Raw genomic sequence first — 14,538 nt, forward strand, 5'->3', positions numbered from 1 at the left:
ATAGATTAGATATCTAACAATCTCAAGTTTTCCTACTTTGTAGTTGAAAAACAAGTTCGCAAGTGATATTATATGGGAGAAAGGCAGTTAATTTGTCATAAATAGATTAGATATCTAATAATATCAAGTTTTCCTACTTCATAGTTGAAAAACAAGTTCGCAAGTGATATTATATGGGAGAAAGGCTTAACATTAATAGTCAGATTCTGGCACTATTCAATTTAAAACTGCAAAATTTATGTTGTGCATTGTTTGAAATGTTTTTATTTGTTCATATGTTACACATGGTGAAGATTTAAGAAAATAATATGCATTTACCAGATCCTGAACCAGAGGTGGTCAATTCAATCATGTCTCGAATGGTAGCAGCTCCCATGATAGGATTCTGGGGTTCACATAGTGAATCTTCCCCGGGTAAAAATGCTCCCCGTGATCGTTTACCATCTGTTTGTCCAAATTTACACCACCAACAAACTGCCGTTACAACGCACATCAAGAGCACAGGAACGGCGATCATCGTTGTTACTTTCAAAATGCTGAAACGTTGTGCTCCACTCACTCCTGATATAGAAAGACAATCGTTAGAATTATTTTAAGTGGGGATTTTTTTCAAGGTGAATCTAATGAAGGTGAACTAATTAGAACTGTACCACCATGTACATACAAGCTTGAAAGAAGCCAATTTGAAATTTTGATGCATTTGTGTTAAATGCTTATTACATTTAATTGTACTTTCAGATTCTAGAATGAAAAATGTAATATAGGTATCTGCATATGCAGAGATGAAGCATCTATCGTTTTTTTTAATAGGAGAGAAGATGGAAGTCTGCGTATATCAGGGCTCACGACCTGGCATTTGACTGGCTTAAGTGATCACTGTATACGCTTGTGTAACATTCACATTCTGCCCATTATTGAACATCCATATGGCATTAATTTTTTTAAAGACATTTATATATATATATAGGCACTGTTAGTTGTTTTATGATGAATTCGGAATTTGGCGCCTTCATTTGAGAAATTTGTGAAGAAAATAGCCTACTTTTTTTTCATTAGATGCTTCATCTCAAATTGAGACACCTATAATAGTGATATATCATTCGTTGGGTAATTAATCCAGTGTTTGGCAAAATAAATAATTAAAAATTATGAAAAAGTAGTTTTAAAAAAAGAAAGAAAAAACTGTTTGATGAATATTTCTAAAGTTTAATTAATTAAAGGTCATTCTAGACAGGGTGGTTTAAAGTAAAGTTGTTGTTTTCTTTTTCTTTTTTGCTGACTAATTTAACTACCAAAATAACCAAATAGTAATTATTAGAGGATTCTTAAAACCAAGGGAAAACCAGAAAAAATATCAAGATATTACCCCTACCATCATAGTAGAATATAAAATAAAAAATATGAAAATTTTTAAAAATCTCAAAATACGATGGTAATAATGATGTGAATTATAAATACTCGTATGTGTATATTTACAATTCCTTTAAAAAGTTAGTCAAAAAACAGCTCACAACTTCAAGCACATTTACAGAAAAAGCAACACAAATCTATTTTATTGTATTTTGAACATGTTTGTAATAAATAAAATAAAGAATATTTCACCCCAACTATAAAATATTTTTAGCGTGCATTTTTTATAATAGTATTTATCGACTTATTTGGTCTTGTTTAATATTGTATGATTATGTTTTTGAAAATTATGTACGTTTTTAATAAAATATTTTTTTTAAAAAGGGGATGATTATGATCTTAACTAAATAAAAAGCATTTTTTACTAAGCTATGTTTTTATGTGATACATTTTTTTGTTAAAACTTCTGTCATCTTTTTTTGTATTGGATTTTTTTGAGCTGGTGGTATAAGGAAATTGGGGGTTTGCGAACATTTGCGTATCTGGCATCTTTCATAATGTGTCACAAGTTTGAATTGTTATAAATTTGAAGTTTTTCATGTTTGTTTAAGTAGGTAATTATGAAATTGCGCATTATATGTGTTTTAATTAACCGGAAAAAAAATCATTATAAGTACGATAATTAAAAAAATATTCCTAAGGCCCAGTAACCAACAGCCCGCTACTAAATTTTCTCATGTAACATTTAACATAATTGAATTTTTTTCTAAAAACACAGTTTTCGTATTGAGAAAACAAGTTTTTCTTTGAAATAAATGAATGAAAACTTTTTGAAAAGAAAAGAGTTATTCAAATGTAAGGAGTTAATTTTTTTTACAATATCTTTAAAAAAAATCACATTCCAACATATTTCATATTCCATAAAATTTTGCGCAGAGACACTTCTGGCTTCTCGCGCGGCCGATTGCTTTCCAAATAGGATGTTTGCGAGTTCCCCCTCACATTTAAAGGAAATTTATATTCTTATTTCGGTATATAAATTATAATATGAATTATTAAAATAAAAAAATTCAGGCCAATAACATGCGACGATGCAATATTACACATGTTTTTATAATTATTGGCATAATTGGAAGTGGAGATATTTAGGACTTCAATTAGTTTTTCCTCATTAAAAGTTTATTCTCCAAATAGTTCCCGAATATCATCAATGTTCATATCTGAAAATCTGTCAAAATTCAAGTTCTGTACTGCGTAATATTGAATCCTTATTATAAGAATTGCAAATTTTTTACCGTGTAATATCGAAACCGTGTTTTTCAAGTACCGTGTTATACGAGGGACACCTGTATATAATACTGTAATTTGAACCACATCATAATCATGAGAGGAATTTTCTTTCTATAAAAGGGTCATCAGTGCAATTCATTTTATAGGTGTCACAACAGGGACAAATCGTACAAAGGGAATATAAAAGACTCAGACATCTCAGGGGTTACGACCAGGCTTTAATGATTACTGCGCAATGTGTATGATTCCGTCCATTATATCTATAATGTGTCACCTTAGGGTAATCTTACGTTTGGAAATAAAAAAATTTAATTCATTTTAATAAAAAAAAATCAAAATTAAAAACTGGATGATTTACTATAACTGTCTGTCAGAAGCTGGATATTATTAATTGTCTACAAAGATAGCAATATAAAGAATAATGTGTAACAGTAAAGCATATTTATAGAAATGTTATATTAATTGTCTGTTCTAAGGTAGCGCATTGTACTAACATTAGCATAATAAGTCAACGACTCCACTTCCACTATTGTCACCGAAACTAACTGTTAAAAGCTAACTATGTAAGAGCATACAGGTTACATTTCTAAAGATTTACAGGCACTTTCGGTGCTGTGAGTAAGATTAATATAATTTGCATTACGCTCGACATGAAATAACTAATTAAGGGTTAGTATAATGAACCATTCGGCGTGAAATGCATGTTTACACATTGGAGGTATTAAAAAATAATGAAGCAAAGGAAGTGTTTAATTTATTCTTATGTAAGCTTACAAATACATAAAAAATACATTGAAAATGGTTTAATTAACACACTAAGGACGGGAATGGTATTTTTTACCTTCTGCGCCTGCCTCATTTTAAAGTCCGAAAAGGAGGAATTATTTAATGTTTTTATATGAATATTATGTACCGATTTCTTTGTTAAGGTCTTAACTATGTATATGTACACAATTAACAAATCCCTTCGCCAGCGGTCCGCAGGTGTAAAAAAACAACCATCCGAAATGTGTTAATAAACACGTTAAACAATATATTTTGTTGAATGTACTTTGCTGATACTTTGTGATGCATTTTATAAACTGAATAAAATAAATAAAACTTAAGCATTGTTTTAAACCTCATTTATTTTTTGTACTATTTTCCCAGCAGTTTCGACAAGTACCTTGCCTTCTTCAGGGATGGATACATTTTAAACTAAAACCAAAGAAATGTTTGTATTATACAGGCCTATTTTTTAAAAAGATAAAGATGATTAATTTCTGTGTCAATCAGGAATATATAAGCTTTCTTGTGATGATTGTTCTGTTTTGTATATATTGTAGGTAAGCCAATTCGTAATTTCAATACTACAATAAAAGAACAATGAGATGTCTTAATAATTTTTTTTTTTAATTAATTGAAAACTATTTAATAATAATTTAATTTCGAAAATGGTATAAAAAGTATTGCATTCAAATAAAAAATTCAACTCATTCAAAAAATTTAACATTATTAATACCCAAGTAAATTTAAGTAATTGCAAAATTATAAATATTTTCCCGATTCCTATAAATAATAATAATAGAAAACCTTCAACACTCATCCTTTAATGAACCACTTTATCCTTTTTATTTTCTTTTTTTAACTCTATATCTAAATTTAATACATATCCATCCCCTAAGGAGACAAGGCGCTTGTCGAAACCGGTTGGAAAAATGGTACCTAAAATAAAAGTGGTTAAAAACAATGCTTGAGTTTTATTTATTTTATAAAGTTTAAAACAGTTGTGTATTTACATTTATTTACACACACATACTCCATGCAGAACGAAGTACACCAGTGGTGGCTCGTTAAGGCCTTACCTTCTTGGAATTAACGTTTGGAGAATTTGTTTAAAAAGACAATGTATAACATTTATCTATCAATATAAACTTATTTCCGCAACATATTTATGATAAAATGTAGAAATCAAAACAAAAATAAGTATTTATTTATCATTTTGCGTCCATTCTGCATGGAATATATTTAGTGTTTAGTGAGTAGTCCAGACTAGATTTGCATATAGTTTTTGGCAACACTACAAAACGAAAGACAATTTACAACATTTAACCCTGGATTAGTGAAACTTTCTTCAAACAAATACAACATACCCATTTTTGCCAATAAAAGAAGTGCTTCAAACGATAAAATGACCTGTTTTCTTCCTAATTCATTCAATTTAATTCAATTGCCAGTGTTTCAAGTGGTCTGGTTTAAATGCAGTTTAATGATTGAGATTTTTAAACCAATCGCTTATTTCGCATAGTGATTATGTTATGTTAAAAACATGTTTGTTTAAGATCAGTTAATTATAAAAATAAGATAATAATTATATAATAGAAAATGTGAGAAATGTTGTGTTTTCATCAGTCAAAAAATGGTAAAAATGAAATTTTACGAGTAATAAATTAAGTACATAATTACAAACTAGCTATAGACAACATTTCTAAAAATCTACTAGGGGATATCCCAACTATTACTATAAAAAGGGGGACTAAATGTGTGCAATTGATTTAAACATAAATTATTATATAATTACAAAACCAACATATTCACATGCACAAAAACAAACAATATACATTTTTTTTAAATAAATTACTGAAAAGCATGTACAGATTAAATAAGTGTACAAAACAATTGTAGAATTTTTAAAAATTTAACAATAAAATGGTACACAAACAAATTGAGTACTGTTTAATTATATGTCATACATATAAAATCCTCCTTTAGATTTATATTTAAAAAAAAGTACATAATACACTAATCCCTCAATATTTTCAGATTTTTTATTATTGTTTTAATAATGCTAACATACCCACAATATAAAATAAATATGCCATTCTCTTTTTAAATCTTTTTAAAATCAGTAATTCTTGTATGTAGAAGGACTTAAAGTATTGTCAGCTGTAAATGTAGGCTCCGTGAATACAGAGGGATTATTGTACTTCAAGTTTATCCCATACAAAACTATTCATGCTCTTATCAATTGAAAGTATTTAGAATGCATAGCTACAGCATCCGCTATAAAATATTTACTGAAGAAACATTACGATACTCCATGTGATAAGCAAAATACATTTTTTAAATCTCTTTAAAAGCATAAAATTAGTCCATCCCATCAAATTTGAAAATCCAACAGGTTTTAAAAATTAATCTCGTTGTTTCTTCAGTATAAGTATACAAATATAGACAGATGTTTGAGCATATCGATGTATTTAATAAAGCAAACAAAATGTTTGCAGAACATAACAAATTCTTCCTCATTATATTATTGTTTCACCTGTATAATATTACAGGATAATTCTAAATTTATAATATTAGGTAAGCGCCATAAATTCTCAGCCTGACAGGCTTATAAAGGCTCAATCCCGTTGCGTCATAGTTGCACATGTACAGGGCCCTACACTGTGCAAAAGACGACTCGAAAAGCGGAAGTTTTAAGTAACCAGCGAGAAAACGTGACTGCATCAAAATATCTTAGCTAACAAAAGTTATTATTAAAGAAATGGTATTTTAAAATCGCCATTTAAAAATGAAGAAATTAGAACTGATGCCTAATATTTGTGAAATAAGTATTTGGCGAATTTTCTATGGCCACTTGGGTTATGAATAAGGTTAGTGAAAGATGGGTACCGTGTCTTTTTTCTGCTCTTCAATGTCAATGACAGGTTGAATGTGTGCACTCGTTTTTAAACATGTGTTGACACAACCCAAAACAGATTTTAGAGTCCATTGTCTCATAAGATAAAACAATGGTTTTGTTTTATGATCTTCTATTCAAAGTAAATCGATGAAATGTTGGCAATTCGATGAAACTTGTTCCAGAAAGGTGAAAGATGAATCAATGAAAAAGGTGTTGGCCACAATATTCTGGGATTGTGAGGGAATATTACTCATTGACTTTAAGGAGCGCAATACAACTGTCAACAGGACTTATTATGCGTCTTTGTTTCATAAATTGAGGGACAATCAAAGGGACAAATATCATGAATTGGTGCAAAACGTTTTCTCAAAATGGCTTCTAGTGATTATTGCAATGTAAAAAAAGACCTTAGGGTAAGTCGTTTTAAGGATAATGGTGAGTATCAAATAGCTGTAACAGAACATTTTGAGAGAAAAACTTAGATTATTTTAGAAGGCTATATATAGAATTATCATTTGATCTTTAAAATAATTGTTTTAAAGTCATGGGAGATTATATTGAAGTTTATTATTTCTACATCAGGTAAAGAATTTATAGCACCTACCTCGTAGGACCCAGATTTATGTAACTTAATCATAAAAAAAATTGTGAAAAATTGATAAACATCAAATTAAAACATTAATTTCATTTTAAACACATTCTGACCCCTATCCACACCCAGTGGTGCAATAGTGCACCGCATTGCACGAAAGCAGTGTCAACTTGATCAATGATAACATGAAGATAAGGTAATCAGTCCCCCGCTTACTGGCATGGAACACTCCTATAAGTGGAATATATTCGATAGAGTACAGATGACGTAAGTGAAGCATCTCAGGGGGAAATACTATCTGTATCGGAAAGGAGATTGAGGAAAGAAGAATAGAAACAATTAAGAGGAAAAGGAAAGCAGCAGTGGCTATATAGCAGTCGGGGTTGCATACCCATTCTTGCACAAGCTTCTGTAACGTGTACAAGTCCCTTAAACAATTTATACAGATGAAAAAATACTTATTCCTTTGTAGGCGTAAATCGATTATAGTAATGAAAACAAATAAAAGGAATTTTAAAGAATACTTTATTTTTTATGGAAAATTTGCATTTTTGAAAACAACTTTTATTTTTTGCTCAACGCGTTTAAAGGGTTAAATATATTGACATTCTATTTACTAGTTTTCTCCCAAAAACTTTTGTTTTTAACGAACATAAAAGATAAAGGATATTTGTCACATATTTTGCCTTCTATATAACGAACACTAATTTCCATGTTACAGAGTTCTTTTCAGTAAATTGTTTCCCAACATACTGACTTAGAATTTTGCTTTTTAACACGCAATAAAATATTAATTGTAAAATCTGGCAGCAATAACATGAATAAATAATATTTACCTTAAGCACTTTTTGAGACCTTGTTAACCCATTGCATAGTAAACTCGTCAATAACCGAAAATGTTCCAAATTAATGAAACCTTAAAAACATTCATATTGATATAAATGGAACGAGTATGAATGACACAAATTGTGAACTATTTCAGGGAACACAAATCCAGGTGCCATTTAAGAGAATCCTAATAAGTACCCCGTAATACTGAAACGGCATTAAGTGAGCGCTTACTATATTTGTGTATCAAGAATGAAAATATTGCTAACTTTCAGTCAGTATTCGGGTGTTGGATGTATCTAGATTACAGTGACGTGTGAACACCGTGTTGTATTAAATGTGCAATGAGTCAACATGTCAGGGTGCTTCTAAGGTCTCTCATTTTATAAAGAAAACCGGTATCTGTGGCTGTGTCAAACAAAATTAGTCGAGAACTCAATTTATTAATTTATTTCTGATTCTATAGTCAAACGCGATTGGAATAGTCATAAGAAAATATAAACAGATTGTTATCAATGTCAGATAAACAGATTCATTTATTTTTGACATATGGCCTAAATGCTTATTTGTCCAATAGACCAATGGTCGCCAAATTGGCACTTTGTAGACCTTCCGTGTTGAGAAAATTTTGCTAGTCAGCAGAAAAATGTTTTCACGACTGCATTTTTTTATTCATAGTAAATCAACCTAGTAAAATTAGGACAAGCACAGATGAATGATGCAAGATCCATGAAATCATCTTAACTCGCAAGACGACCAGCTAAATGAATAGCACATATTTTGTCTAACTTTCTAATGTTTCATCATTTTGTAATGTTTCATCCATTACACTAGAAATTTATAAAGATAAAAGTTAAATATAGTTAAAACTTTGATTTAGATTTAAAATTATGAATTAAGTGGTCTGTGAGTTCCTAAAGTTTGGTAACCGCTGCTACATACCATTTGAAGGGAATAAAAACAAAGGCATTTCTCTTTGCATTGACAGAAATGAAAAATATTCATAAATTATGTCATTTTCAAAACAGCGCCGTACACGTGATTAACAGAAACGTCTTATAAAATAAAGGTCAAAAAGGAATAAGTATTTTCTTTTTAAGGTAACAGAGTGCCTCAATCAATCGGTAGAGCAGCGGACGTGCTAATCCTGGAATTTGATAAATTTAGATTCTTTTGATCCAAATGATTTATTGAACGAAGAAGCACTCAGTCATGGATATAATTTTAAAGTTAAGTTAGTAAAGATGAATATTGCAGACATAGTTTATAAAATCCCAAAATATAAACAGTCGCATCCCCAGATGTAGTGACAAGACAAGATGCAATGACAGACGTAGTAACAGGACATCACAGGAAGCGGCCCCGGGAGATGGAATGTAGTGTGACGGTTTCTCCTGTACCTTCTTGTGGGGGCAGTTGGGGTTTGGTATTATTGTTACACATGTCGAAGTCCTTGCAGCAGGCGGTGACGCTCGGGGGTTCCTCCACATGTTCCTGGCACCACACAGGATAGCCTCGTGGGGGGAATGCAGCCTTTTTGTCAAAACATCTAGCAACAGCCATAGGTTATAATCTCTCTGGCAGGTGTCACCAATATTTCACTTTTCAGATGGAAATTTAGATTAGTGTAACGCTATCCTTTCTTCTGTTTATATTTGCAAAGGGGATTTAAGTAGACATTGATGGTGATGTAAAGAATCAATTTTACAGCAGCGTAAAAAAAAAATCTTTTAGTCTTCAATATTTTTAATTGTGATATTAAGATAACATTGTCGTAACATATTAACACAAAATTATCTAAACACCCGAAAATAAAAAATTCCTTTTTTTTACTCCTTTTTGCTGTTGGGATACTTTATATTGAAGTATCAGTAGCAATATTTTACATCATTTAGCAATATCTAACCTTAACATTAAACATTTCTTATCTTAAAGGAGATCAAGCATTAGTGATTACTGTGCCCACAACAAGAAGCAGAGTCCAGTGCTAAAATGGTGTCCAGGTTTGTGATTGGGCGGTGCTGTTTATAGTAAGTCTGGCTAGTTAAGACCACTGTTAATGAACTTAAGTGAGGACAGACTTAAGACTGATTTTTTATAAAACTATTTCATTTACAATAATTTGTTAGAAAATAAAAACTATGTACAATTTTTTTTACAATAGATAAGAAAATAAATTTTTACCAAAAATTCTCATTGCATGTAAATTAATGGCAAATATAAATAAACAGTGGAGCATCAGTACTCGCACCACTTATATTAGAAATAATTAGTATTCAAACCTATATTAGAAAATGCTATATATTTACATAATATGATTAAAAAATATATGGAAAAATGTTTCTCTGGTGAATTACCTTTAATATTAAGTAAGAACAGACACAATTAACTGGAATGCAAGTCAATTAATTGTTCAACTACAATTTTCATTAATCATTCATTGACCTATTAATTTAGAAACAGCTGTTATTTCTCTTTAGAATTAGATATTTTATAAGGTTACCATAGGAAGGGCCAAACAAAGTTGCGTGTGTGTTTTAATCTGTTTCTATAAATTGCTACACACAATTAATAAACCATACACCTTTATGTAACAGTACCGTTGTCTACCTTACCACCTAAAAAATATAGCGAAATTGGTCTGATAAAATGCAAATTCAATAATTTACAAAGTGACATAAATAGTTTGCTGTATTTAGTAATATGCGTGGCAAAAAAGGAAACAAAAATGCAAATTAATGTTTTATCATGCATACAACCATCAACCATTTGCTGAAAACAAAAAGAAAAAGTTTAGTTTTATATACACTACGGAAGGAGTACGTTAGAAAAAAGTGAGCTGGTTGTTGGGATCCACTCACACCTGGATTGGAGCTGGTTACCTGTGATCTTCACTTGGAGTGGCAACTTTACATCCTTATTGCACATATGCTCCTTGCAACATTGGATCACCAAGGTGTCATTGCGGGCCACGGTGGAAAGGCATAGGATGGGATTCTCAACTGGAAACATCGTTTTGCGGTCGAGACACCTGCATCGCATTCCATACAGGAGGGGTTTAGTGGGTTAACGGGGTAAAAAAAAACGCATTCAAAACTTTCACTACTGTTATTGAGCGAGTAGAACACTAGCAAAATAATCCAATTTTTTAAATTTCTTTCGTAATGTTTTATTAATTACTTGGGGGTAGCCAATTGAGAGTTTAATGAAATTCATAAAATAATTTATTGACAAATTAAGTATTTGAAGTGATTGCGAATGATTTCCGAATGTAAGCTTTTTATCGCCTACACGGAGAAAACAAAAATTGAAAGTTAAGCTGTAGGTAATGTTAAGCTACGTTATTAGTTGAGATAATGTAAGAAACGCCACACAAAATGCAAAAATCCACAACGTTTGTTAGGAGTGAGGCCTGATTACCTGTGACGGGATGCAGGCTATTGCACATGTCTGCGTCTCGACAGCAAGAGTTGTAAGCCTTGCGGCACCACACGGGCTGCATGCCGGGTGGGAACACTTGCGATCGCGCCAGGCACCTTGGTGTACATCCATCCATACCGTTATATCTCTCCCCTTCTCGCCCCTAGCTACCCCCTATTCCTAAACTTTCCCACTCTCTCATTCACTCTCCTACCTCAATCTACCACAATGGATCTTTAAAGACTTCCTAAATCCTTCCAAAAAAACCACGCTAATTGAAAACAATTCTAATAATTATCTTTTGTGCGTACAGTAAAAAATTACACATAAATCAAAATCAAATACATCATAATCTGCAACATGTTTACACATATAAAAATAATAAATAAACCAATGATACACTCATACGTAAACTTTATTAAATACATTTTAGAGGAACAATTTTATCAAATATGATATTAAATACATAATAATTATAATATATGCAGGGTGTTTTTTGTAGGTTTGTAGAAACCTTTATGATCATACTTGCTATTAAAAAAATTCTACAGTTTAAAAGAGATCCGCAGTCAATTTAAATGACTGCTTTTATCCTACATGATTTATATTTCTTAAAGTGGAATATTTACCCGTTTAAAACACCTTTTGCATGATTTAGATCCTTAATTTTTTTAATGTATTATAATAATGCTCCCAAGAGAGTAATTGAAAGATTCCATATTCACAATATAATAATAGAGCTCGGGACAAGCGACATGTCGTTGGTAGCATATTCACCCGCTAAATGTATCATCACTACTAATAAACTGGACAGAATCATTGTGAGAATGGTCGAAAGTCTCAGTTGTTCAGTATAGCTGTATCGCATCCACACAGCTGTGGCTTGCACCAGTTAAAGAGAAATAAATGAAATTTGACAGGGAAGGTAAGCAAACGTTCCAATCTAACCGTGACATGGACCGTTTGCATTTGTGGTTTTGACCTTACATCATGCTAATATTTATCGAAGCATTTATAAACACAAAATCCCAAAGCATTCCCAAGTATAATTATAAAGATTACAAACATTATGGATCCCATTGCCCGAAATTATCAAATTATCACATGAAATGTTGTTTTAGGGGTTTTCATATTTGCCTTTTGGGTCTGGGTAGGATACTTTGAATAGCGTTGAATATTTAATGTGCTTCCGTAATAGGTAGCTAGTAATTTTATTTGAATTTCTTTCATAAAAAAAACATAAATATTTTAGTATTTAATATAATATTTTAAACATATTTTTGTCAATGCTGTAACTCAAACGTTCTTTTATTATTAATCTTTTTTTTTAATGTCAATAAAATGTCATGTTAATTTCATTGTGAGCATATATTTTCAATATTCGTAATGCAGTGGTTTTTACATGTCAATTGGTTTTGTTTAAATTTTTTAAAAATATTCCGGTAATCTACATACTTATAAAAAATACTATGCGTATATAACAATAATTATTATATTAGTAGTTCATGTAAAATTAATTTTGTTTATAAATAAAATTACAAATTCAACTTTTATAAGAGGTAAGATCAAATTTAGAAAGATAAAGATCTAGATAAGAAAAGTCTTCTCCTGTGAGATGTGCGGAATGGACCAAAGCATTTCACACATAATGCAACATAATTGAAATTAATAACATGCATTGCTGTGAATGACTAAAATGCTTGTTTTCCCGCTTATATTTGAGAATCCATCATGTCACAAAGGTCATGTAGATAGTATGAAGAAAATGAAAAAAATATGATGAATATGAAGAAAAGCACCGACATGGTAAAGGGTTTTCAAGCTCTTTGTGTTACGCGCTGTTGCTAACTTTTTACTCAAACTTATTTATTTATTTATAGATTGGCGTCTAATTTATAGAAGTCCATTTTATTTTATGTATTAAATGTTCAATCAAACGCTGATTTTTTGAGTCTACTAAGTTGTATTTTATTGTTAAAAAAAACACATAAAAATCGATTTTGTGACAACTGTTTTGCCTAGTTATAGCATTTTCAAACTTCATTTTTTAACAATAAAATACAATTTTGTAGACTCAAAAAATCAGTGATTGATTTAACATTTAATACATAAATCATTTAAACTTTATAATTGAAAACTGCTCAAAGTCAGATGTGTGAACCGAAAACTATTGATAACAGTGATAAATTTAACTCTTACTGCTCCAATGTCGAATCTCATTTAACATAGATTTTTTTTCTCAAAGGACCCATGTCGAATGTCATTGGACATTTTTTTAACATTAGTATTAATAAATTAAAATTCAAGGTCACATTTTCAATCCTATCTAGATATTCACATACTTTCACAAAAGTATGTGAAGCAGAGGACAAATTAATTTTTGTCCATTGGAATGTGTTACCTAAGTTTTTGCCTACCTAGATTTTTTTTTCAATTTTAGGCACCTGGAAGGGTTAAGGTTATGATTGATGTGAACTTTTTTTATGTATTAAAATTTTATACTTCATGGTCAATTGTTTTTTACAAAAGTTTTTCAAAATGAAATGGACACTAGAAGACAATAGACGGCTGTTATCAGCTAATATTTTTATTTTTTTATTTTTCAATGTAACAATTTTAAAGTATTCTTACTTTCCATTGTTAATATAACCACAACACAAAATAGCGATCAATTTGAGTTGACACATCTATGCTAATTGTATGCTAATAAAGTCAGTGCGCGTTTAAATTCAAGTTCGAATTCAAATTTAAATTCAATTCGGTGGTAAGTGCTTATACTACGGGCAAATTAGCGGTACTGTTGTAAATAAGGATCAATGAATCGTAGAATCTTCTTTTAAGTTATGTTCATCATGATTTTGTCGATGTTATAACATTACACCCATTATGACATAACTACACGAAGTATAGACCAATATATATATGTATATATATATATATATATATATATATATATATATATATATATATATATATATATATATATATATATATATATATATATATATATATATATATATATATATATATATATATATATATATATATATATATATATATATATATATATATATATATATATATATATATATATATATATATATATATATATATATATATATATATATATATATATATATATATATATATATATATATATATATATATATATATATATATATATATATATATATATATATATATATATATATATATATATTTGTATACCACTTATACGGTTTAGCTTATTTTAGACAATTTTATATTCATTCCGGTACTTTCAGGTCAAGGTGTATTTTTTGAATATGCATCATATACCCAAAACTTTATTTTACAGGAGATGGTTATTTTGAGATAACTCAAGTAGTGTTTGCAAGGTTGAGAAAATTTTATT

The 14,538-nt window shown here is 29.9% G+C and overlaps 1 protein-coding gene across 5 annotated transcripts in view; it reads right to left on the reverse strand.

The window, feature by feature from the left end:
• The window catches only part of babo (TGF-beta receptor type-1 babo), a 41,742-nt gene that overhangs the window by 17,381 nt on the left and 9,823 nt on the right, over positions 1-14,538 (reverse strand). For 2 of the 5 annotated variants that reach the window (XM_088256840.1, XM_088256838.1), the window contains exons 3-4: positions 9,125-9,273; positions 319-561 (exon numbers count right to left, since the gene is read on the reverse strand). In XM_088256840.1, coding sequence (XP_088112966.1) covers positions 319-561; positions 9,125-9,273 — 392 coding nt within the window. Of the gene's footprint in view, positions 1-318; positions 562-9,124; positions 9,274-10,606; positions 10,756-11,144; positions 11,261-14,538 lie in introns of all 5 variants that reach the window. The other 3 variants (XM_088256839.1, XM_088256841.1, XM_088256842.1) reach the window with 3 other exon arrangements.

Source organism: Brachycentrus maculatus, unplaced genomic scaffold (genome assembly GCF_059751285.1).
Source record: "Brachycentrus maculatus isolate JH-2025_06_01 unplaced genomic scaffold, ASM5975128v1 h1tg000068l, whole genome shotgun sequence".
In the NCBI taxonomy this organism is placed as follows: Eukaryota; Metazoa; Arthropoda; class Insecta; order Trichoptera; family Brachycentridae; genus Brachycentrus; species Brachycentrus maculatus.